The sequence below is a fragment of the Ochotona princeps genome, chromosome 15, assembly GCF_030435755.1.
Source record: "Ochotona princeps isolate mOchPri1 chromosome 15, mOchPri1.hap1, whole genome shotgun sequence".
Classification (NCBI taxonomy): Eukaryota; Metazoa; Chordata; class Mammalia; order Lagomorpha; family Ochotonidae; genus Ochotona; species Ochotona princeps.
This window is the reverse complement of record NC_080846.1, coordinates 29,263,811-29,289,306: the sequence shown is the minus strand read 5'-3', so window position 1 is coordinate 29,289,306 and position 25,496 is coordinate 29,263,811. Positions and strand designations below refer to the sequence as shown.

Genomic DNA, 25,496 nt, shown 5'->3' with positions numbered 1-25,496 from the left:
ATCATTTTTTTTTGCGTGGTTGCCTAAGTAAAGCACAACTCTAGAGATTGCTTTTTCGGTAGAGGTACCTTCTTTGTTCTCTGAAGAGTTCACATTTCCGGTTTGTTTCCCAAAGCTAGGTCATTCAATTGGGCTATAACTTCCCTTGTTTGAAGCAAAATTTGTTCTCACAATTTAGGCCTCATCCTCACTGAAATTGTTGATGGAATTTCTGAATAACCTCCATCCTCTCTTGTTGATATTAGTTGTCTTTTTTTAGTTAGAAAAAAATTTTTTTGGTGCTACTCTTTCCATTAATGTCCTTATAAACTCACAATTCCTGAATTTGTCATTAGCTTGATGCTTTCATTATACTTCACCATTAGCCACCAAGGACTTAGAGTTGTTCTATGTAATGGCTCTTTTTATTCAGCTGAAGGAAAACTATGAAATTTTTCATATCAATTCTCTAAATATTCTTAAAGTATTCAACCTATTGTTATTAACATGTTGTATGTATTTCTAGAAGAGACTAGCATTTTAATTAGTGGAGTCTATAAAGCAGAAACCCCACCACAAATTTAGCTCAGTCTATGCATCTATATAGATATATAGATATATCCTATTGGTTCTCTTTATCTGGAGAATCTGTTAATATAAAGGTCTGTGGACAGAGGCACATTACAAGAAACTGAACCTTTTTTTTAAAGATTTATTTATTATTTTTATTGGAAGGTAGATTTACAGAGAGAAGAGACTGAGAGAAAGATCTTCATCCGCTCGTTCACTCCAAAAGTGGCCGCAACAGCCAGAGATGAGTTGATCCGAAGCCAGGAACTAGGAGCTTCTTCCAAGTCTCCCATGCAGGTGCAGGGGTCCCAAGGCTTTGTGTTCCTGCTACTTTCCCAGGCCAGAAGCAGGGAGCTGGATGGGAAGTGGAGCAGCCAGGATATTAACCGGCAGCCATATGGGATCCAGGCACTTGCAAGCTGAGGACTTTAGCTACTAGGTTAATACACCAGGTCCGAAACTAAAATTTTGTTAACAGGTACAAAGGATTCTGAGATCTGCAGCCGACAGAGTGTGACTGATCCAACTTGAAAGCAGTTCTTCTGGCTTTATTTAAGCCTTCAAATGACCCTAATTCCTGGCCAACATCTTGGCTGCAACCTCATGAAAGGCCCTAAACCAGATCCATTAATCTTAATGATCTGAAAACTAGAATAATAAACATTTATTGTTGTACCTTGCTATGATTTAGAAGAATATTTACAAAGCAATAGATAATGAATGACCTTAATGTCCAAAGCATGTGAGCAAAGAACTAACTTGGATGCAAGGGTGATTATCCGAAGAGATGATTATTGCTTAGCTTTGGGTTAGTTAGTAATTTAGATACTAATCTGAGAAGGATAAGAGGAGCCGCAGTGACTTCTCAGTTTGGGCTTGAGTGACAGTGTGTGTGGGAGGGATAGATTTCAGAGAAATGAAATAAAAAATGATAAGTGCATTTAACATCAAATATTTGTGTCAATGAACAGAAACCAACTGAACAAGAAAGCAGTCAAGAGCTGGGAGGATTGGGTTGGAGACTTAAATTTGGAATTACTGACAGATAGAATATGTTTTAATAATTGGACAAAATTAGGCCATCTGAATGGCAAAATGAATCTGGAGTCAAGTTCTCTACCATTTGAAGACTATATGGAGGAAGTGACCTAAAAATAATGAGAAATATTGATCAGAGAATTAGAAAGAAAATAATCAGAGCAAGGTATCTTGGAAATAGATAAATGAAAGAATATACCCCTCTTGAAACATTTACTAATATAAGAGTAGGAGCATAAACATGTTCACTTCCTCATTGGATGTCAACCGAGTAGCAACTGATGGACCTCATCAAGAGCCGAGAGCATAGGGCGAGAACTATGAATGGAAGTGGACTAACGCAGGGTCTAAGTTCTACTATCTTGCTATTGTGAAGTGGACCATATATTTCCTTTATTTGAGACATTTCTAAATTCATGCCATGCAGGGAACTCATGTTGATTCCTCCAGAGACTTACAGCAGAGCACCTTCAGCTTAAAAGAAGTACAACAAATGTTTATTGCAATGAATAACAGACTATTATTCAGTCTATGATGTAATTTGCAGAATAGATAACAGCAAAAATTGTAGAGGATGGTTCTTGATTTTCAGTTCTTCACAGACACATTAGTCATTCAGCAGCATGTTATTTAACTTCACAGAGTTGTAAATTTCTGTTTTTCTTCCTGCTGTTGATTTTGTTTTGTGGCTTTTTATTTAAGGGGATCTATAGTAACTTTGTAATGGAGACTTTCATATCCAGATGTGAGAATACAATACAGTATGCATCTGCACTTCCAGATCAAAGATGGACTTCCAATGAAACTGTTAAATTTATTTTAATGATAGGATTCTAGACTCTCTGTCATTGTCCATGCCCATAATGATGGACTTATGACTATTTATGAGAACTATGCTACAGCAATAATATAGGGGAAATCAGTGTATGGAGGGAGGAGATTTGGGAAGGGGGATAAAAGAACTCCCTGGGCCTGTGAAACTGAGTAATAATAATAAAAAACAGGAAAAAAGACTTTTATGTAATGAATTTCTTCTTCTTAAGTTCCAGATCTTTCTTTAGTTCTAGTTTTTCTTCAACTCTAGATCTTTCTGGTGGATTTTATACATTTGCAAATTCAAAGTCAACAAAGTCCTCAATGTGCAATAGCTATTAAAGGCCTTTAGTTGGCTGATTTGCTTTACACTTCTAGAATTCGTCCCTTATAGAACAGAGCAAAACAAAAATGACAAAGCAGAATAAAGCAGCACTAGATTAAGTTATGGCTGTTGCCTGGTTGTTCTCTTTCTAAGAAAGAAAGAATAAGATGATTTAAAAAAAAAATAGACCATAGTGATAATTTTACTTAGTGAATAAAATATTGGTTAAGGTGTTTTCCTTCCTCTCACAGCACCTAGTTTTGGTTTCTGGCTTTGCTCCTGACTCCAGCGTCCTGCTAATGCACAGCCCAGGCGACAGTGGTGAGGGCTCAGGGAGTGGGGTCTTGCCACCCATATGGGAGAATTGGATTGAGTTCCTGGCTTCTGGCTTTGACTTAGGTGTGGCCCAGCTGGAGGCTGTTAGAGGCAATTAGGGAGTAAAGTGGCAGATGCGAGCTCTGTTTGTCTCTGCTTCTCAAATGATTTTCCTTTTTCAAATATTAGGACAGGAGTTAAATTCTATGGCACAGTTCATATTTATATTTTTCCAAACAAGCAAAAGCTTTCAGTGCATGTTTTTAAAATATATATATTTTAGAGAATATGGTAAGTCATGGGTATCATTTCAGAGAATTATCCAGTGACTACATTTTTAACATTCTGTATGTGGAAAAGAGGCACTTTTGGATTTCCTTCTCAGTCAGCACTGTGCAAGCTCAAGAGAATATTAAATGTAGTATTTTCTAGCTCTATTAAATATTCAGCAGCTTTCCTTCTGTTGTCTCTATATCAAGGGCAAGTCTCGTAAACCTTGTCTGAAAGCTCTAAAATGAGCTAAATAACCTATGAAAACAATCATTTCTTTTTCTAGCTAAAACAAAGTGAGATTAAGCAATAAACATATCAAGGGGAAGGAAGAACTCTGTTCATATGTGTTTATTCATGTGCATTTCACAATTTTCTAGATGTTTTGGTTTCAAATGTATAGTTAGCTTTTTTTCAAATTGTAAGTGTATACTTTTTAGGCCAAAGCCTGTTTGCTGAATTCTCTTTCCTTTTGTAGAATCAGTATTTAGGGTTTTTTTTCCAGTTACGATTTTTGTTTATGAGACACCTACATAAGACTCAAACAAAAGAAAACTCAGGAAGCTCTATTTGGAGGACCCCCTGTTCTTGGGCTGTCCCAAGGTAACCTACTTTAGGGCCACTTTTCTGCTGTGGATCCCAGGGCTGGGGTCTAGGTATGCCATGCTGCAGTAGGCACTCAGCAGAGCCTGACAGTTCTGCCAGTTCTCCTACACAGCCCCTGCTGGCCTTTGCTTTGGACAGAGACAGCAGCTGAGGTCCCAGGCTCCTCAGGAACAGTAGCTGGGTTCTGGGTCACCACCCAGTCTACATCGCTCCTGGTGAGGGTGGGGAAGGCGAAGTCCACAGGTATTGACTCCAGGCTGGACTGAGACTGCAGGTCCTCTCCGGCCAGCTAAAGGAGAGGCAAGCATGGAACCTCTATTGGATGACTGGGGCTGGGGCTGCTGATGGAGACTCAGATGACAGCAGGCCATGCTCGATCCTTACCTCCCTGCAGGCCAGGAGTGCTGGTGCCTGGCACAACACAGCCAGACTGTACCTGGAGGCTGGGGACAGGTGTGAGCTAGTCTCCCGGGTTGGTCTGCTCCTGGCTTTTCACATCCTGCCCCGGGGAAGTGGAGCCAGGAGTCTAGGAGACCCTTTCTAGTCCACATCTTTCTAGCCAGTAGGGAAATGCAATGTCGTGGAACCTGAGACCTGTCTAGAAGCAGCCTGATATCCTGAGATTCTATCCCACCACTTCCTGTAAGTTGCAGATTTCCTTAGTAAACTGATTCCTTGAAAATAGAGCTGAAATCTCCCCACCCACATCCGACCCCACAAATCAGGGATTGCTTTACAACTTGCTTCTCTTTTATCCCACAAGTCCTGGGCCTAATGCTGCGCTTGAGTCTGCAACTCACAACTCCAGGGGAAGCCATTATCAAAGATAGAGTTTGATGTTTATTACTTGAGAAAGACAATAGAGTGTCAAAGGTTTTTTCATCTGTAATTTGAACAGTGAAAGTAACTGTTTTCTAAGACCTCTTAATGTCTATACTTTCTGTACACATTCCTTTAACCACTAAATGATAGGTCTCAACTGATGACACAGTTTCACTGGCATCATGTTACTGTGATATAATATTCTGTTACCCAAGATGCCACGAGGTGCATTTTTCACCTCTACAGAGATTATTATATCTTTTATGATCATTTCCCTCCTAATTCATCATCAGATTTCTCACCAGAAATCCCATCACATCACAAAGTGGTGGAATTCACATGGTCCAGGTCTTGAGGCTAAGTAGGTGTCAGCTAAGAAGCAGTGTACTCCAAATTGTCCTTAAGATGGTAGAAAGAAATCAGAACATTTCCATATATTTTTCGAAAAGATAGGATCTTGTTATTTGTCCTCAAACGATGATAGGAAAATGGTCACCTCTTCAAGCTCCCTTGTCCCCCACCCCTTTTTATTGGAAAGTTGGATTTACAGAGAGAAAGATCTTCTGTCCTCTGGTTCATTCCCCAAGTGGCTGCAATGGCCAGAGCTGAGCTGATCGAAAGCCAGGAGTCAGGAGCTTCTTCTGGGTCTCCCACGTGGGTGCAGGGTCCGAAGGCTTTGGAACATCCTTGATTGTTTTCCCAGGCCACAAGCAGGGAGCTGGATGTGGAAGTAGAGCTGTTGGGACAAAAACTGGCACCCAAATGTGATCCTGGTGAGTATAAGGCAAGGGCATTAACCAGTAGGCTACTGTGCAGGGTCAGAGGCCCCCTTTATTTATAGAGTAATTTTATTATTATTATTATTAATTTCCATAATATGGTTGTGCAGATATAGGTTCCTCCTTTCATCTCTTCTTTCCACCCTCAGCATTTTCACCTCCCTCACAGTTACAATAGTAACATATTGTTACAATAGTATAGTGCTTCAGAAACAGTGATTAAGTCCAACATTCTGCTATGCAAGTGTATCATGGCACTGTAAGTATAGGCAATGGTAGAAAATCTAGTATTATATTATCAGGGTATATTTAATACTTTTGTTTTTGAGTCCTTTCATTTGGGAGTAGAGATGAATAATGCAATATACCTTCTAGTCTCTCTGTGTCCATTATACAATGAATCTTTGAGAATATATGTATATACATGTTTACTTATATATTGATTATTCTATATTTTGCATGAATGCTGCCTTGCTTCAAAGGGAATATATGATGGTTGTCCTTTTGTAGTTGACTTATTTCACTGAACATAATGGTCTCTAGTTGGGACCATTTGGTTACAAATGGCCAAACTTCATTCTTTTTAATGGCTGAGCAGTATTCCCTGGAGCAGATGTACTGTAGTTTCTTTGCCCATTCTTCTTGCAGTGGGGATCTGGTTTGTTTCCATGTTTTGCTAGTGTGGATTGTGCTGCTAAAATACAGGATTGCAGGTCACTTTTTAATATGCAGAGTTCAATTCCTTTGGATATATTCCCAGAAGTGGAATAGGATAGATCAATTTCAGTTGTCTTAACTCTCTCCATACTGACTTCTCTAGTGGTTGGATTAGGCTGCATTCCTACCGGCTGTGGAAAAGGGTACCTTTCTTCCCGCATTAATGCTGGCAGGAGTTGTAGTTAGACTGAACCTCAGTGATGTTTTTATATGTATTTGCTGAATAGCTAGAGAGCCTGCACATTTTTTCATAAGTCTGTTTGTCATTTGAATTTGTTGTTTTGAAAAACTAATCTTCTGAACTAATCTTTTGAACTAATCTTCTGTTCAGCTCATTTCCTTTGTCCATTTTTTTCTATAGGCTTGTTTGACTGTTGTTGAGTTTTTGAAACTGTTTAAATCCTGGATATTACTCTCCTTTCTGTTTTTTCATGTGCAAAGATTTTCTCTCATTCTGTTGGTTGCTTCTTTGCTTTGTTGATCATTTGCTTTAAAGAAACTTCTTAGTTTAATGTAGTTTGATTATTTTGTCTTTGACTGGCTGTGCTTTTGGTGACTTTACTAAGAAGTCTTTACCAATGCCTGTAACTTTTGCTTCCTACAGTTTGTTCCAATAGTTGATGGTTTCTGGGTGCAGATTCTTTGACCCATTTAGAGCAAATTTTTGTATAAGTTGACAGGTGAAGGTCTTGCTCTTACTTCTTCAGGTTGCTATCCCATTGTCCCAACAGACTTTGTTGAAGAGACCAAAGTTTTTCCCAGTATTATTTTCAGTTCAAGATTAGTTGGTTGCATGTGTGTGGGTTCCCTTCTGTGGTTTCTAATCTTTTCCATTGATCTGTCTGTTTTGATGAGCACTGCCCTGTGGTATGTCTTGAGGAGTTGTGATTCCTCCAGTTTTATTTTTGTACTTCAGGATAGCTTTGGCTATTTGTGAACTCTTGTGTTTCCAGATCAAATTTTGTATCATCTTTTGTTATTTATTTTTATGAACATTCAAAAAACACAAGGTGTGAAAATTTCCAAATACAGTTGAGGAACAAGACTTGGATATTTCATCCTACTTGTTTTATTGCTGCAGTATTATTGATGATACATTTTAGAGTATGTATGTGTCTAAAATACTATAACAATAGTAATTCTTTTCTAAGTCTTTGTGTTAAGTAGAGTTAAATTTTCTTCTATTTTAACTTGCATTTAAAGAAGAAATGGGGGGAGTGATGTACTCAGCCTATCATTTTAGGCAGCATTTAAATTCTTGATCTAACTGGGTCTATTGAAGAGATTTGGAGAATGACCCAATAGGTGGGAACTTTTTCCTATTTTTCTCCCCAATCTTATATGAAAAAAAGAAGAAATATGTGCCATGAAGCAGAAGTTGTGTGTGTACACGTGTGTGTATGCTTGCCACTTACACTTTTCAATGAACAGTATTTCAACAATTTCTTAAATTCTGGACACTTTGATATTTGTTCTCTGAAACTATTGCATTGAAGGAAACTTTTAATGGACTAATTAGCTCATCAGATAGACATTCTTTTCTTTGAATTCTAAAATCGACATTGTTAATCCCTACTTCTTAAAGTATTCCCTTTCTTTTACTTCTTTAACATTAATTTGCTCTTTTGACTCAAGTGGAAAATATACTCTTCTTTGTCTCAGCTTATGCTTTTTTTTTTCTATTCCATTGCATGTATCTACGCTAGGCTCTTTAAAGATGTTTTTAGAAGAAGTGGTTGATTATAGTAAATAAATGAATCAAGACTCAGTTTATCCTTACAGTTGATGTGGCCATAGTCTGTCATTATTATTCCTCAACTCTTACTATCCATCAATTCAGTGCCATTAGCATAAAATATGCACAAAATACCTGCTGTCACAGTTTATTTTCTATGAATAGATATAGACATTTCTGAGTATTTCAGAATTCTGTGAAATTACTTATAGTTAATTTCACTCATGATGTTTTTGAAACAATTAACATGATAGAAGCCAATTTGGTGGCATAGTAAACTAATCTTCTATACCATTTCTGATCCAATGAGCTCCCTGCTTATTGTCTGGGAAAGCAGGAAGAAACATATACTATTGTAAAAATGATATATTCTTTAGTAGAAACAGGAATAGAACATTGATATGAAAACAATTTTATTGCTGAGATTTCAGGATGTATTTTAAAAGTCAACTGACTTCTGATCTTAATTTTAAATACTGAGTAGTCCTCACACAAAAATAAGGAATATCATCCCTAGAGAAGAAACTGCTTGCACAAAGGTGCAAGATTTAGGAAGCCTAAGCATCAGAAAACATGATGATTGCTATGGTAGGAAAGGTAGGCAAGGTCCATAAAAGGACACATCCTTAGAAGCACATTAAAAACACTGATGTTACTAAGGAGTTAGAAACCATTAAAGCATTTAAGCAGATGAATGCCATAATCATATTTGTTCCTTTAAGGTAGTGTTTATTTCTGTTAAGCCATGAGAAAAGCTAGTTAAAGTGAAATTAAAAACAAAATCATTAGCACTAGGAATGGAGGAAAGGGAGAAATATACTAGAAATATTTAGCGTCTGAGAATGTACAGGATTTGGATGATTCAACAGAAAAGATATTAGGGAAGATAATAGAGTTTGTATCATGTTGGCTAAGTAGTTGAGGACGGTTTAACTATATAGAGATAGACATGGTCATTGTTGCCCAGTGAATGAAAGTGCTGCTTGGCGTGCCATATTGGGGTGGTCAAGATTGAGTCCCACATCCACCTGTGACCTGGCTTTCTGCTAATACACCTGGGAGGCAAAAAATGCTGACCTAAGAATTTGGGTTCCTACCGCCCATGTGGGGAGCCCCAGAAGGAGTAACTGATTGCTGACTACAGCCTTGCTGAGCACTAGTTATTGCAGCAGTTTGGGGAGTGAACCAGCACACAGTTTCCTTTGTTATTGAGCATTGCAAAGAAACAAAAACACAACACCTAAAATATCCATGAAATCATTGAAATATTTAACAGGAAGATCAGGTTTGAGCAATATATTTATAAGTGGAATTTGAAGTGTCTCTGATAATTTCAGTAAGGTATGTTATGGGTCTTATTTTGTCTGCTTTCATTTTGTTGATTCCTTAATTAAGCCTGGAGAATCTTGTGAATTTGGGATCTAGATTATGAAATTTTAAAAGAAAAAAATTGTACCCAGAACAATAGGCTAGTGGCTTAATCCTCCCTTGGATACATTGGGATCCCATATGGGTGCCACTTCATGTTCTGGCTGTCCCACTTCCCATGCAGCCCCTGCTTGTAGACTGGGAAGGCAGTAAAGGATGACACAATGCCTTGAGACTCTGTAGTCATGTGGGGGACCCAGAAGAAGCTCTTGGTTCTTGACTTTGGATCAGCCTGTCTCTGGTCATTGCAGCTATACTGGTTCATTTGGGGAGTGAAGCAGTAGACAGAAGATCTTTCTCTCTGTATCTCCTTCTCTCCGTAAATCTGACTTTCTAAAAAGAATTAATCTTTAAACAATTTTTAAAAATATTTTTATTGGAAAGGCAGATTTACAGAGAAAAGGAGAAACACCACAAAGAGAGACATCTTCCATCAGTTGATTCCCTTCCCAAACTGCCACAATGGCTGAATCTGGAGCAATCCAAAGCCAAGAGCCAGGATCTTCTACCAGGTCTCCCAAGTGGGTGCAGGGACATAAGGCCTTGGGCCCTTCTTCATTGCTTTCCCAGGCTATAAACAGGCAGCTGGTTTGGAAGCAGAGCAGCTGGGACTTAAACTGGCACCCATATAGGAGGCCAGTGCCATAGATGTTGACTTAACATACTATGCTATTCAGCTTGCACCAGCTTCTATGATTATGAATCTTAAAGGAACAGCATATACTGGAGATTGTCACTTGGTTGTCATTGATGCATTGATGGCAGTTAGATCTATGGAAGTACATATGATCACCAGATTTTAAGAGATTATAGTGTGTAAGGTATAGATATTTCTGATTATTCCAAAATTCTGTAAACTTAGTTATTTTGAACATGAACTAATTTGACTTATGATGTTTCCAAAATAATTAACTCAGTAGGGGCCAATGTGGTGGCATTACAGGCTATTTATCCACCACCCATGCTGGTACTGGTGCATGTCTCAGCTTTTCTACTTCCCATCCAGCTCCCTACTTTGGCCTGGGAAAGAAGTTGAGGATGACCCAAGGTCTTGGGACCCTACACTCGTGTGGGAGACATGGAAAGAGCTACTGGCTCCTGGCTTCTGACTTCGGATTGGCTCATCTCTGGCCATTGTGGCCATCTGGAAACCAAGCAAGTGAATGGAAGATGTTTCTCTCTGTGTCTCCTCTCTGTAACTTTGCCTGTAACACTAGATGGTGGCAAAATGCCTCATATTATTCCAAAACAATGGAATCATTTAAAACATGGATTTATTAAGTACATTAGATATGAAGAATTAGAGGAGAGAAATTACCATGGAATTTAGGAATTACAGTTCTGATACAAGTCCTTGTGCTACTTTGCATTGTTTTTTAATTCAATCTTATGATTGAGACTTGTGGAAGTTTTCTTTAATCTAATGGAGTAGTTATAAAAACTTATTTGGGCCTGGCATGGTAGCCTAGCGGCTAAAATCCTCACCTTGCATACTTCAGGATCCCATATGGATGCCGGTTCTAATCCTGGTAGCCCTGCTTCCCATATTGCTCCCTGCTTGAGGCCTGAGAAGGTAGTTGAGGATGGCCCAAAGCCTTGGGACCCTGCACCTACATGGGAGACCGGGAAGAGCCTCCGGCCCCTGGCTTCAGATCGGCACAGCTCCAGCCTTTATGGTTACTTGGGGAGTGAATCATTAGATGGAAGATCTTCCTCCCTGTCTCTCCTCCTCCCTGTATATATGCCTTTCCAATAAAAATAAGAAAATAATAAAAAAATTTGAAGTGGTATATAAAATACACCTCAATTATTTAAAAAAAAACCCTTATTTCATGAAGTATGTTAATTACATGAATACTTCAACTTACGTTATGAAACACAGGGAAGTAAAATGATACCATATGTTAATAATTGGTAACATTTAGCTAGCTATTGACTTTGTATGTTATAATTCGTTGTGATGGCATTGATAATACCAGGAAACTTCTCTCATTTGTATCCCAGAAAATGACACTTGGCATGAGATAGGCAACGACTGATCCATCACTGTTTCAGTGAAATCTGTGGCCTCAACATGAGGAAGTGAAAGGAGTGTTGTATATGTGTATTTGGTAAGTTTTATAAACCTACTGTTAGAGTTGTTTATCAGAAGCAACACGAACCCCAGTGGTCAAAAGTGCAGTTGATTATATTTTCTTTACTTGAATAGTTAATGTTTTATTGTTACATTCCTAATTTCTGTAATTGCCTCTAGTTCTATATGTCTTAAATAATCTGTACCTACATTCATATCTACTATATATATAGAGAGAATATAGCTAAAGATATAACATATAGTATGTTATAGACACAAATTGTATAGCACACACACACACACACACACACACGCCTCAAGCTTCATCTTTTGCATCAGCTTCTGAACTTGGTAACTGTTTTTGGTGTCTCATTGAAGAAGGAGCAGATCTTGCAAATTAATTCAAATAAAGTTTGTGGATCTGCTTTTAAAGGGTAATACTTGTATGAAGAGGAATTGATTTCTGCAACCTCAGAGGAGTCGCAAGTAATTCTCCACTCTGCGTGGAAGCAGCAGACATTGAGTTCTAGTTGTCCCTGCTTGACAGGCCCCGGAGGATAGACTTAGTAATGAAAAAGATCTTTTTTTTTCTTCCTGGATAACAGAGTTCTGTGAACACCACTGCACTCTTGTTAATTATGACAAATGGGAGTGGAATACATATGAAATTGTGTTTTCTAAATTTAAGGTGTTTTAGGAAAGAAGAAAAATTTTTAAAGGTTCTCAGGTCTAGTTTCTGTGGACTAATAAAATAAGCTTTATACTAATTCAGAATAATTTAGATTTACTCCCCCTCTTAGTCATTGTTTTCTTGGCATTTTGTTTTAAAATTAATTATATAATGCTTGACAAAAAATGTCTATAGATAATTTTAATTTTGAAGATAATTATAGCCTCAGTTAGCGCTCCCCCTAACACCCTCACTCACTGTCACTAATACTGGCTAGATGCCATGCTAGGAACACAGTGTTTCTTGCCTTCTTTTTTTCATTTGCTGTACATGAGTAAGGAAATGCAATTTTAGCTCTCATAGTCACATTGGTCCATTGGAAATAATTCCTTAGTAGTAAACTTTGGGCTGCCTCATTATTGGTAGTGCTGTATTATGGACACACCATTGATTCATGAACATATCCATTTCATAAGTACAAATACTGGTGTAGTTAATTGACCATTCTTTTGCATCTGTGCTTATATTTTTATATAAACATACTAGAACACGTTTCTAAAAGTGAAATTCCCATTCTCTTTGCCCGATATAAACACCTTGAGCTACTTGGATGTTTGCTTTTTTAAGAAATAAAGATTAATGTATTTATTCATTTATTTATTTTAAAGGCAGAGATACAGAAAGAGAGTAAGGTAAGGGAGAAAGAGAGAAAAAGAGAGATGTCTTCCATCCAGTGGTCACAACATCCAAGGTTGGACTAGACTGATAAAACCAGGAGCCTGAAATTCCAACCAGGTCTCTTCCATGGGATGCAGGGTCTCAAGTGCTCAAAACACCTTCCACTGTTTCCCCAGATACATGAGAAAGGTGCTGGATTGGAAGTGGAGCAGTTGGGTCTTGTTCTGATGCTCACATGGGATGCTGGCATTGCAAGCAGGGCATAAACTCTTGTGCCCCTAAACCTTTGCTTTGAGATAGATTGATGTCATTCCCTCCGTATAGAGCCTACATTCTAAAGACGTCTTCCCCACAGTGGTTAACAGGTAGGTAAGATGTTAGTTTGGGGAAATGAAAATACCAGGCACTGTCTGAAGCCAAAACAGGCACTTAAAGAGAAAAGTTCCAATTTATTAGTCCCACAAAACAAAATTCTAACAAGATGTTTCCGTTTGGAAACTCCCTGATATGATGCTGTATGTTCTAGGAATTTAGTCAGTATAAAATACCTTCTCTGGAGAGCTAACTTCTGATATATTAAGCATGTCTAATTTTATATTTATGTATGCCAGTAAGATTTTGTTGTCTTTTCACAGGGGAAAAGGAAGGCCATAATTGTCTCCCCTAAGTCCTCTCTGAGATACAAGCTGCACGAATGTAAGGAATGGAGGGTACTCCTGACTGTCTGGATCAATGCATCAGCTTAACGTGCCTCTGCTGTTTTACTTCAATATTCAGACTCTATTGTTTAATCTTTATCTCTCTTTCAATCATGCCATTTAAATTCCTTTGGTAATATGGTTGGCCTATTTCTTTTCTTATTTTTTTCCATTATTTTTTTTTCATCCTGCTATTCATCTTTCCTGACATACTAAGTAGAAAATCTGTGTGGGTGCAGGAGATTTAAAGAAAATTGAGCATGACATCATTCCAATCTTTAAAAAGTTCTCAGCTAAGCGAAGAGGAAAGATAAATAAATAAAATACCCCTTCCTCCCATTTCTTTCCTTTTCAGCTTCTTATTAATATTCAATCTAACTTCATATGTACTCATTTCGGCTCTATTTAGTAAGGCAGAAAACAAGACACGTTCTGTAACCAAAGAGCTTAAACTTCGACTTCAGTAAAATGCATCAAGGCTTTGACAATGCAATGCAAGTGGATAATTCGGTTCCTAGGTCACTCTACACATTTGATTCTCATACTAAATTTCTGATAATCTGTTTCTTTCATTCCATGGAAAGCTGTGTACCCGGCCAATGTCTTCAAGCATTTTCCAATATGCTAAATTTCTTCTGATTACTTTTCACCAAAGTTTACTATTTTTTTGCTTTTTTGAAATGTGTGTGTACTTGTCCTTCCATGCTGAACAGTCTGTATTTTTGCCTTGGTCTACTATCTTCTTTATTTAAAACAACATCATTGTTAAGAGGTTTTTGTACAAGATTTTGTTGGAAGCACAACAAGGAAAGCATTGTGTTAACATATTCTTCATCACTGTCCTGAACTATCGCCCACACACCTGCGGAAGCATTTCTCACTTGCTTGACTTCATATCATGAACTCTTGCTCCCTTACCGTTGGAGACTTTCCCTTTCTCATTCTTTGAAGACTCTGAATTCTTCTTGCCCACTCTCAGGTTGATTCCATTCATGTAATTTTGAAGCATTGTTCTGTTTTCTTTTAGAAGTCTCTCATTCTATATTATAATTAATGTCTTTGGTTTTTACAAAGTAAATAAATGGCTTATCTAGCTGTGTTTTTTTTTTTTTCCTAGCAAAATGATTATCTCTGAGAATGTTGTCTCCTCCTTAGAATGTGAAAGTTTGTATCTTTGTTTTATGCTCTTTTTTTTTTCCTATTGTAGTAATATCACACTGCAGCAGACAGGCAAAGTACTGACCAACCAAAGATACCCAGAGCTGTAGACATAGCAAAAACAAACAAAAACCCAGGCATACACAAAATCCTGATGTGAAGCTTTAAAGAGCACTATCACACCACTGAAAATTGCACACATATATTTTGGTTTCTAAAGTTTTGGTCTTAAGATTGTGTGTTTCCAGACATTCCAGAAATATATTTGCTCATGAATATTAGTCTAGAAGCCAGGATTAAATGAATACACCCCCCACACCCACCCACCCCCCACATACACATTTGGATATAATGAACTGCTATTATTAAGATATTTGTAAGACTCTAAAAATGCTTGTATTTGAAACCTGCTCCAACTCATTTGATAACTTGTGCATAGTAACAATGTGTTAAAAACGCTCTAGAATCATTATTTTAAAAATTCTGTATGTGTAAAACTCTTCTAAGCAGCTAACTACAAATTACTCACATTCACACGAGAGGCTTGGTGCCTGAGGTCTACACTGGGATAAGGAATTCTGATTGGAGTTAGCTTCCCAGGTATGTTCCAGTGAATGTAATCTTTATACTTATACTCCTAGGATGATATGTGGGTAATGTAAGTGATTTTCAAGTACAAGACGATTCATGTTCCTTTTATTCCAGGCACAATAATGTAGTGTCTAAAGACGCTGTTGACCTTTTGCTGAGAACATAACAACTCATCTAATGAGCACAAGCATTAGGCTGCAATAGTTCATATTGAGTTAATGTATGTATTTTCAAAAGTATGCTAAAATGTACAGAATGATTTCTGACATTTTCCTAGTAGTTTAATTTGAAAATCATTTTAATATATGTGATTTTTATTTTTATATTATCTCCAAACTGTGGGGCTGAATTTGGGTTTGCATATTGTGATTGGTGCAACAGAAATATATTTGTAAAACCTGCTGCCTTTGTGATGTTAGAGTTCAGAAATCAATTAAAAATAGGGGATCAAAAAAGCCCATTTATTTCAGTTGAACTCCCAATTGAGGATTAGGATAATTGCTCACACATTCCAGTCATTGAAATTTTTTTGTCAGCAGTTTTTAATGATCTCCCAATTTAAGCTCATCCTCTTTTTGATCCTTTCAAAGAATCCTGTGTTTGTCTTCACTGCATCTACCACAATTGAAATTACAGTTTTGTGATTAAGCTTATATATGCATACCTAGAACAACTCACAAGTTCCTCAAAGACAAGATTGTGTTTTGTTAGCTGTTGTCACGAACTGTGGGCTGCAATAGGGAAGTACTTAGTGTGTATTTGTTGAATGAAAGAATGGATGAGTACAGGGTAAGAAAGTATCTGATGGGAAAGGTTCCAGTGCTCTATGTCAATAAACATCAAAGTGTACCAAAGAACATTTTGTTGCATGAGGGTGGACAGACGCACTAAGGATACTCTGGAAAAAACAAAGATATTGAGAAGTCTCAATTAGCTGACTATTCCATGAATAATGATAGAGTTCGAGGTGGCAATTTTGACCGAAAGACTGATGACCAAGACTGAGGAACATTAGAAGAATATAATTACACTTATTTTATTCTCTTAAACTTTCCAGTTGCCTCATAGATAGAATCATATATGCATACTTTTAATAGTTAGCCTGAAATTCTGAAGATGATGCATGTTTTGCGAATGTGAGTGAAGGGTGGAAGGGATGTTTCTGTTCATATAATCAAGGATGTAATGACTAGTTTTAGGTAGAATCAGAAACAAATGTAACTCTCAGTGTATACATTACACCAGAATTAGATTAAGGGATTGTTTATGCAGCATATATTTTGTTCTTCCAGAATTTTACAGATTCTTACTGATTGTGTAACCTGAAATAGTTCATTAAAAATGATTGTGTGTTTATTTGCACAAGGTGAAGCATGATTAAAACCATCTTAATGCTTTAAAATATGTCTGCAAAAGCTGATGGTAATGTCACAATGGAAAGCAATGGGAAGAGGTGCGCAGGAAAGCAAGTCAGTGCCATGAGAATGACTTTCCTTGTGGTGTGATATGACTGAGATGCCTTGGCTTGAAATCAACCAGATGGGAAAGGAAGTGGCTTTGATCTGTTGTTGAGCTTGGCTCTTCTCCCTCAGGGCCATGCTGAAGAAACAGATGAAAGCGGACAACTTTGGGTTTTTGGTATACCCTGTTATTTTCAAATAAGGGCTTCTCTGTTTCACTGACATCCTCCTGCACCTGACTAGTTATTTTATTTAGATGATCAATGAACAGGATGCTAACGTTGACTTAGTAAGTCAGACCTGCTAGCATTGTCGGAGAGCACTAGGAAAGTGGTCAGTTCTTCCTAAACCTTCTGGTTCCGACTGTAACAACCCTCTACACTGAAAAGTTCTGGGTCACAAATTTTAAGGTCTTTAATAGTAAATACATGTTACCAGCCTGAAAAAATGTTTTCAATCTACTTTTATTGTACATTCCAGAAATTGGTAAGTTAAGGGAGAAGAACTGGGAGCTTAACTTGGCAGGTTAGTGTCATACTTTGATAATAGAAATTTTAAAACATGGTCTAGCATCTCTGTACCTGAAATTTTTGAACTATAAAATTGCATGGTAGGTTAATATAAAATAGTTATGTAAATGTTTAAAAGATAATGTATTGCAAATTAAAACTATAAATGAAAGGTAGGTGCGTGTATTCATATATTATTAACTGAAGGAATGAAGTTAGTTGAATTAAACTACAATTCTAATATGTTTTTAAAAGATTTGAACTTCTTTTAAATAGGTGAAGAAAATTAAATTTGTTTATTAATCAATGTTTTTCTTTCCTGTCCTATTGTCTCTTTTCCTTCCTAGATTTTTTTCCTTTTGGATAAATCTCTAACTTAAATTGATAATTAAATTTAAAAATATTCCACTTTAATACTTCATGATACACTGAATATTTTGTTTATAAGTGAAAAATGCCTACAGGGGCCAGTGCTATGGCATAGTGCATTAAGCTTCTGCCTGTGCTGCTGGATCTCATACGGGCATTGGTTCAAATCTGGCTGCTCCACTTCTGATATAGCAGTCTGCTAATGTTCCTGGGAAAGCAGAAGAGGATGGCATAGGCTCTTGGAGCCCTGTACTCCAGCTGGAAGAACTGGAAGTTGCTCCAGGCTCCTGGCTTCAGACTGGTCCAGCTGCAGCTTTTGTGACCATTAGGGGGAGTGAACCAGCACATGGAAGCATTCTCTCTTTCTGTTTCTTCTTCTCTTTGTCAATCTGTCTGTCAAATAAAAATAAATCTTAAAGAAACTCACACAGTTAAGTTTGAATGGTTTGATAATCTCTATCAGTGTGTGAGATAACTTATTTTATTGATGGAGAATTTGATATAATACATAAAGTTTTCTAGAATCAAAAGCATTGTGTGGAGTAGTTACCTAGTTTTTCAGTCTATTGTCACTTAAATACTTTTGAAATGATTTTTATGCTCTCTTCACAGGTTTTGATTTCATGTATATATATATGACTTAAAAATTTGTTTCAATATGATGTAAAACTGGGATTTATATAAATTGCAACTAGGGCTCAAATCACACTGTGTATACAATCTAATTAGTGTTACACACATGATTTTTTTTATACTTGAGTAAGATCCAATGTGAAATTTCCAGATAGGAGTTGTTCTTTTTCATTTGTAGTGATTGATGTTCTTAGAGTTGGGTCAACGTGTTTCAAATAACAGTTTTTTTATTATTATTATTATTATTATTATTATATGTTATGTTATTATTTCCTTTTCTTCTACAGTTTATTGCCTTTGCCTCTTTATTCTTCATCCTTGTCTCAATCACAACCTTTTGCCTGGAGACACATGAAGCTTTCAATATTGTTAAGAACAAGACAGAACCAGTCATCAATGGCTCAAGTGTCATTCTCCAGTATGAAATTGAAACGGATCCTGCCTTGACATATGTAGAAGGAGTGTGTGTGATCTGGTTTACTTTTGAATTTTTAGTCCGTATTGTTTTTTCACCCAATAAACTTGAATTCATCAAAAATCTTTTGAATATCATTGACTTTGTGGCCATCCTACCATTCTACCTGGAGGTGGGACTCAGCGGGCTGTCATCCAAAGCTGCTAAAGACGTGCTCGGCTTCCTCAGAGTGGTCAGGTTTGTGAGGATTCTAAGAATATTCAAGCTCACTCGCCATTTTGTGGGTCTGAGGGTGCTCGGACACACTCTTCGAGCTAGTACGAATGAGTTTTTGCTGCTGATAATCTTCCTGGCTCTAGGAGTTTTGATATTTGCTACCATGATCTATTATGCCGAGAGAGTAGGAGCTCAACCTAATGACCCATCAGCTAGTGAACACACGCAATTCAAAAACATTCCTATTGGTTTCTGGTGGGCTGTGGTCACTATGACTACTCTGGGCTATGGAGACATGTATCCCCAGACATGGTCAGGGATGCTGGTGGGAGCCCTGTGTGCTCTCGCTGGAGTGCTGACAATAGCCATGCCAGTGCCAGTCATTGTCAACAATTTTGGAATGTACTACTCTTTGGCAATGGCAAAGCAGAAACTACCAAGGAAGAGAAAGAAGCACATCCCACCTGCTCCTCAGGCAAGCTCGCCTATATTTGGCAAGACAGAATTGAACATGGCCTGCAATAGCACACAGGGTGACACCTGTCTGGGCAAAGACAGTCGACTCCTGGAGCATAACAGATCAGGTAAGGCACAATCTCCAATGCATGCCATTAAATACTTTATAGACCAGTATGTCCCCTAGGCAGAAGGTAGTCATTTTCATCAAATGCTCATGAATTTTCATTCCTATTCCTTCACAAAATGTGTGTTTGTGCCATGCTTTTAGGTAGCTAGAACAGTCTTTTTTCTTTCTTTTTTTTTTTTTTGTTGTTATTAAATCAACCCCAAATATAGAAGTCTGTATAGCTGGTCTATAGAGTTTTCCTGCTTTAGTGGGAATGCCTTTTGCTGATGGTGCCAATATTTTCTTTTGCCTGTTTGTTACTTTTGTGCCAATGTTTCTTTGTTTCCTTGCATGATGTGGTGGTATGAAATTGGTCATTTTCCATCCTTCACCCTCAAAATGTTGATCTCACCATATTGTTTGGCTTGGTGTATTTGTCTCAGTTTTATATCTGCCACATAGTACCATGCATCTCAGCCTAATTCACAAAAAACAGTTATTTAAGAAGAATGGATGCTTACATTTCCAAAGCGTCAATACAAAAGAGGTGATATGAAAGATAATGATTTTGATAAAAAGCTCTTCCCTAATAATATTCTATAGTGCTGATTGAATTTGCATTGTTCTGATAATAGGTTCTGCAATATTGCCACTTTTCTGAGACCAGAGGAAGATAACAAAAACAAGTCTTTATTAGGGGATAGGTGATCTGCTTTGGCCAAGTTGAATTTCTCTGTGTATTTTCCTTTCTGTGCATTATTTATTGAGCTCTGTCTCTTCACAGAGAACTAAATTTTGAATAATTTACTGCTTGAGATTGATTGAATCCCTGCTTCCTTCTATTACTGTGGGATTGATTGTAAATTGATATTCAGTTTTCCAAATTGATAGCAGGATCATTTCTAGTATGTTTCATGCAGATGAAATGGTTTTGTTTTTAACAGTGTGATTAGCTTTTACCCAGTTATGAAATTGAAGGTATATTTAGTCCTTGCCCCTTAGACACACATGATCTTTCTCTTACACAACAAAGATTTATGGTGAGATCATGTGAATTAGTTTGAATTGTTTAAAAATGACACTGATTAGCAAACAAGCAAGCAAATAACAAAAGGAAGTGTTTTAGTAAGTTAATGGAAAAAATGTGCTTAGAAGTAATTTTTTAAAAAATTGCATTCATAGTCCCTATGTAGATTGCCCATGACTTGTGTCAATACACAAGGGAACTTTTAACAATCATGGGAAATGAAATTAAAAGCTTATTTTGGTTAAAAATTTTTGAATCCATGTATAGATTTTTCCTAATATACATTTTTATGAATTTTTTGAAGATCACTTTTATATTTGAAGTCCAGCAAGTGTATTTTAGACAACTTGGAATTTTATCAGATTTTCCAAATTATCTGTGCAGAGCTCTGAAGAAGCACATGAAAAGGAGGGCATTCTGATCCTGGGTAAATGCTGTAATGACAAGCTAGTGTTGAGGCTGACAGGATGTGAAGTTCTTTGGCAAGCACACAGAAGGAAGCAGATAGTCATTCCAAGGGCATTTGGAGACACTGATCTTGTTTCATCATGTGCTCAAAAGTATTTTACCATAAAAATGAATACATGGGTAAAAATTTCTGTCCTTTGGCGTTGTTTTCATTATTTTTTTTTTTAAGGAAAACTGTAAGCAGAGACGAATAGAAGTATGTCTCTTAAAAACTTGCGAAAACACATTTAACTTACTTTTGCCTTAAGAAGTCTTCACTTTTACAACTTCTAGACAGAGTAGCTAAAATTATGTAAGCATTATTTTAGTAGCAAATTCTTAAGTAGCACATAACGCTAACTTCTGTGCTACTTCAATATCACAGTTCTTTTGTGTTCATTTCATTTGTGTGAAAGCTGATTTCTTAAAAGAGAAAAAAATGCAAGAATTAAAATTTCCCAATGAATATTCCTTTTTCAATACATTTCCATTTCATATCAATACATCAATTTTTTTTGTGGTGAGTGACGGGAATTCCTTTTCTTACTGTGATGTTTATTATTATGTTCTGTATACTGAGTGATTGGATTATGGCATTCAGTGTAAACTCTTTGTGCTGTCTCATTTCCTCATCCATCACTGTCTGTCCATGGGCATGGTGCTGTGACCAGTGTTATCAGGTGACGACAGTACAGGAAGTGAGCCGCCACTATCGCCCCCAGAAAGGCTCTCCATCAGACGCTCTAGTACCAGAGACAAAAACAGAAGAGGGGAAACATGTTTCCTACTGACGACAGGTGATTACACGTGTGCTTCTGATGGAGGGATCAGGAAAGGTAGGCATGCATCGGACCGGACCGTCACAGGTGACTTAGCAACTAAGTGCTTGCAATACATGGAGTGTTGTATTATGCTCATTCGTCATTTTCTCAAAACTTGCATGTAAGTTCTTTTTCTCTCTCCATCACATCTTTTCATTATAAATATTTAAGAATACGTAACAGTCTATTTGATTGTCGTTTCTTAAATGCACTATATCCTTCTTTTTACTTGTCATTTGTCTATGGACATCATTGTAATGGCATATGTAAATATTATCACTCAGCCAATTATTTAATGTAATGCATTCATCTATCTTTAAAATTATTTTTACTGCAACTCACAACTCACTAATTGACTCTGTGCGTATGTGTTATTGCTAATTGATGACTATAAAATAATTATAAGTTTTTCAAAATAAAACATGAAACATAGTAGTCTGATTAACTCTGATATCCTATACTTGGACAATTTTTGCCAGTGGTTTATTTGAGTACCTCAAAATTGTGAAAGAACAAGATTTTCAGCTGCACGGAACAGTATAGTTAACTGCTGAAAGTGTTATGTATTTACTTACAAAATGCACATTGGCAAGTTGTCTTCGGGACGAATAAAAATGATTTTAAGTTTGTTAGCATTTTTCAACAGACACTGCATATTGCCAGACACATACAAATTAACAAGTGTTTGTTCAGTATTTGTTGAATGAATTGAAATTGTTGGCCAGGTGTCTTTGTTAAGGAAAAAAAAAACCCAAATTTTAAAGTTCCACTTTATTTCTTGGATCCTTTCTCCTCAGTTTTGCTAATATCTATAAGGATTCCTTAACTAGTTTCTCTTTTTTGGCAAACTCTACAGACACCAAGAAAATTGAAATCTTCATCTTTTCTTTAAGCATAGCTTTGTGATCATTATAACACATTTTTTGCTTAAAAGTTTATCTGTTCTTTGCTTATTTCCTTCTTGAACAATTTGAGAGGCTTTAATAGCTTAGTTATTTGTCTCCTTTGTTCACAGAATAAGAAAAGAATTATAATGATTCCTTATGTCAATTGGCCCAGTTCAAGTGAGAAGCCACTCCTGAACTTTCACATTAATGCAACTGCATTTTAAAACTTTCACATTAATGCAATTGCATTGTAAAACTTTGCTTATTTTTTATTCGTTATAATTTCTATCTGAATCTTTACTATTGTAAGCCAAAAATGTATTTATGATGCCTCCTTTCTTTGAGACATTTCATCACATGACAAATTTTTATTTCAATTTTCCTTATCACTTTAAATTGTTCTCTGATTCTATGCATTTGAAACTTAAGAGAGAGCAAAAAAATCTTTCATAAGTACCATTTTTAATGCCTCTGCATTCTAATTCTTTTGGCTGTTAGCATCTGTTGCTTGCACTATCGCCTGTTTGAACTATCTGCAATTATTTATTTCCTATCTTACATTTACATGTTTACATATGCAGTAGGACACATTTAAAATATTTTGTGAAGATAGTGATACCCTATGGAGAAAAATACATGTGTACACGTTAACACCTTATCTAGAACATACTGTTCTAATTGCATTGCATCTCTTAATTTACTATATATAACATACATATATATGTATGTGTTTAAGTTTCCAGTTGTTTTTAGCATTGTCGAATGAAATGTAATATGCAATTGCTAAATATATTTAGCAAGATTATGTGGCTAAGATACTCATTAGAGCATTTTGTTTCTGTGTTTTGAATTTTGAATTTTACACCATCAAAGGAAATCATGGATGAGGAAGAGCTTTGCCAATAAGTCACTGTGTCATTATAAAAGTTTACTCTAAAATCACAGACTTTTACAAGCAAAGCAATTAATACGGTATTTAGTATTGATACAAGCTATATATTCACTATTACTTCACAAAAACAAACATCCTTCATTGATGAAAAAAAAAGTCTTAAAAACGTTTCCATAAACCTTCAGTTCTTTATCATTTTTCCAAGTATCAACTCCTTTTCATTCTTGCTGTATTTATGTTTACTCTGGTAACATTTTATGTAAACTTTTTAAAATAATTTTAGTGTGTCATCCCGACTAGCTAGAATTCATCCACTTTTCCCTCTGTTTCCAGCTATTTTGGTAAAAGAGTTCTCTTAATTCTACTTTGACATCTGTTTTCTAGATGGTCCTTTCACTTACTTTTCTAGTTGTTTCTCTAACAACTTCATGTGAGGATTCTAAATATTCTCCCTCACATAAATAAATTGCTAAGTTCCCCTTTAGTTCTTATTTTACTTAAAATAAGAATTTGGTTTGACATACATGAAAACTTAAGGGTTCCCTAGATGAGTAACTTCTGATATTCAGAACCAATGTTTTTATTTTTACATTTGTGTTAAGGAGAACATGTAAAAAACTAAAACATATCATGGCTAGATCATGAAAGATATCTTCAGTACTCTGTGAAATAATTACATGTTCTTAAGCTCTGAATAAAATTTATGTTATATATTGCACTGTTAATTCAAATTAGATTCAGTATTGTTTATGCTAAGTAACTATATTTCCAGCCACTCAAGTAAATGTTGGCTAAGCAAAACATTTTATTAAAATTTCTATTAGAAGTGAACATTTAAGATAAAGAAACAAGGAAAACATAATTTTACTAGTGCAATACTTCTTCCTAATTTAAGAAGTACACCTTTTTAAATCAACACAGAAATTATAGACATTAAACATAAGCAGACATAAACAGAATGGAGAATTTTTATATGAACTAGTATTTAGAGAAAGAATAACATTTAGAATTCTAATCAAGAAATACATATTACTGATATAATTATTACAAAACTGCCAAATAGATATTTAGCTTTCTGGAAATTTTATAACAAGCCTGGAGATTGCAGGGTAGAAGGTTATAAGTTGACACCATGATGATTTATAGATATTAACAGCCCCTTTGGTTCATGCATATTCACTAGTTTGCCTTTAATCAAAGTCAATCAATGTTTAAAGTCTAATTTACATTTTCATGTTACACAGTCAACTTCTACTGCCTAGGACAAATTAATTTTTGCACAATTCCTTAAGGTGCAATTTCAGATTCTTTACAGAAGAGCAGTAATTACTAACCCTTCAGGCACATTAAAGTCCTTATGTAACGATAAATTACCTTCAATTTAAAAAAATTATTTAAGACATCCTCCTGTTAGTTGTGCATCATCTATCAGTATAGAATGAACTCTATCCTTTTACACTTCAGAAAATTAACATTGGGAAAAATTCTCTTTTTATTAGATAATCTTTTAGTTAGCAGAGTTATATTCTGGAGCACTTTATCATAATTAATAAGCAACATAAATTTTCATCTACGCAATCTCAAAGACAACAATGTTTCTGAAAATGAATGTTGTCTGTGGGGAGGAGTTGTTACTCCCCTTCCCTGTACAATCCAGTTTACCCTGTAATAGAGCTATTTCTTCAATGCATGTCCTTATCTGTCTTGCCCCATCGTAAATCAGATAATCAGCTAAGTTAGTTCTCTGCAGTTAAAGCAGGGAGGAATGACAATAACTTCTTTCCTGAAAGTTCTAAGAAAAGATAAAATTAAAGAAGTGGCTGGAAGGAACATGAGAAATAAGAGAAGATCCACTTTCTGCCTTCTACAGTCCTCCTTGAGGTCCTCTGAGGGCCAATCCTGGTCCAAGGATTACATATGTACATTGGAGCCTACTTGTTCAACATTGATTTTCCAAAAAGATTTATATTTTCCTGTTCTTTTACAGTT

General features: G+C 36.3%; 1 protein-coding gene across 5 annotated transcripts in view; it reads left to right on the top strand.

Annotated features, from left to right (window-relative positions):
- KCNC2 (potassium voltage-gated channel subfamily C member 2) overlaps positions 1–25,496 on the top strand; it is a 165,464-nt gene that overhangs the window by 135,985 nt on the left and 3,983 nt on the right. For 2 of the 5 annotated variants that reach the window (XM_004583043.3, XM_004583042.2), the window contains exons 2-3: positions 18,525–19,452; positions 21,579–21,743. In XM_004583043.3, coding sequence (XP_004583100.2) covers positions 18,525–19,452; positions 21,579–21,743 — 1,093 coding nt within the window. Of the gene's footprint in view, positions 1–18,524; positions 19,453–19,876; positions 19,981–21,578; positions 22,032–25,496 lie in introns of those variants that run through there. The other 3 variants (XM_012926344.2, XM_058673569.1, XM_058673568.1) reach the window with 3 other exon arrangements.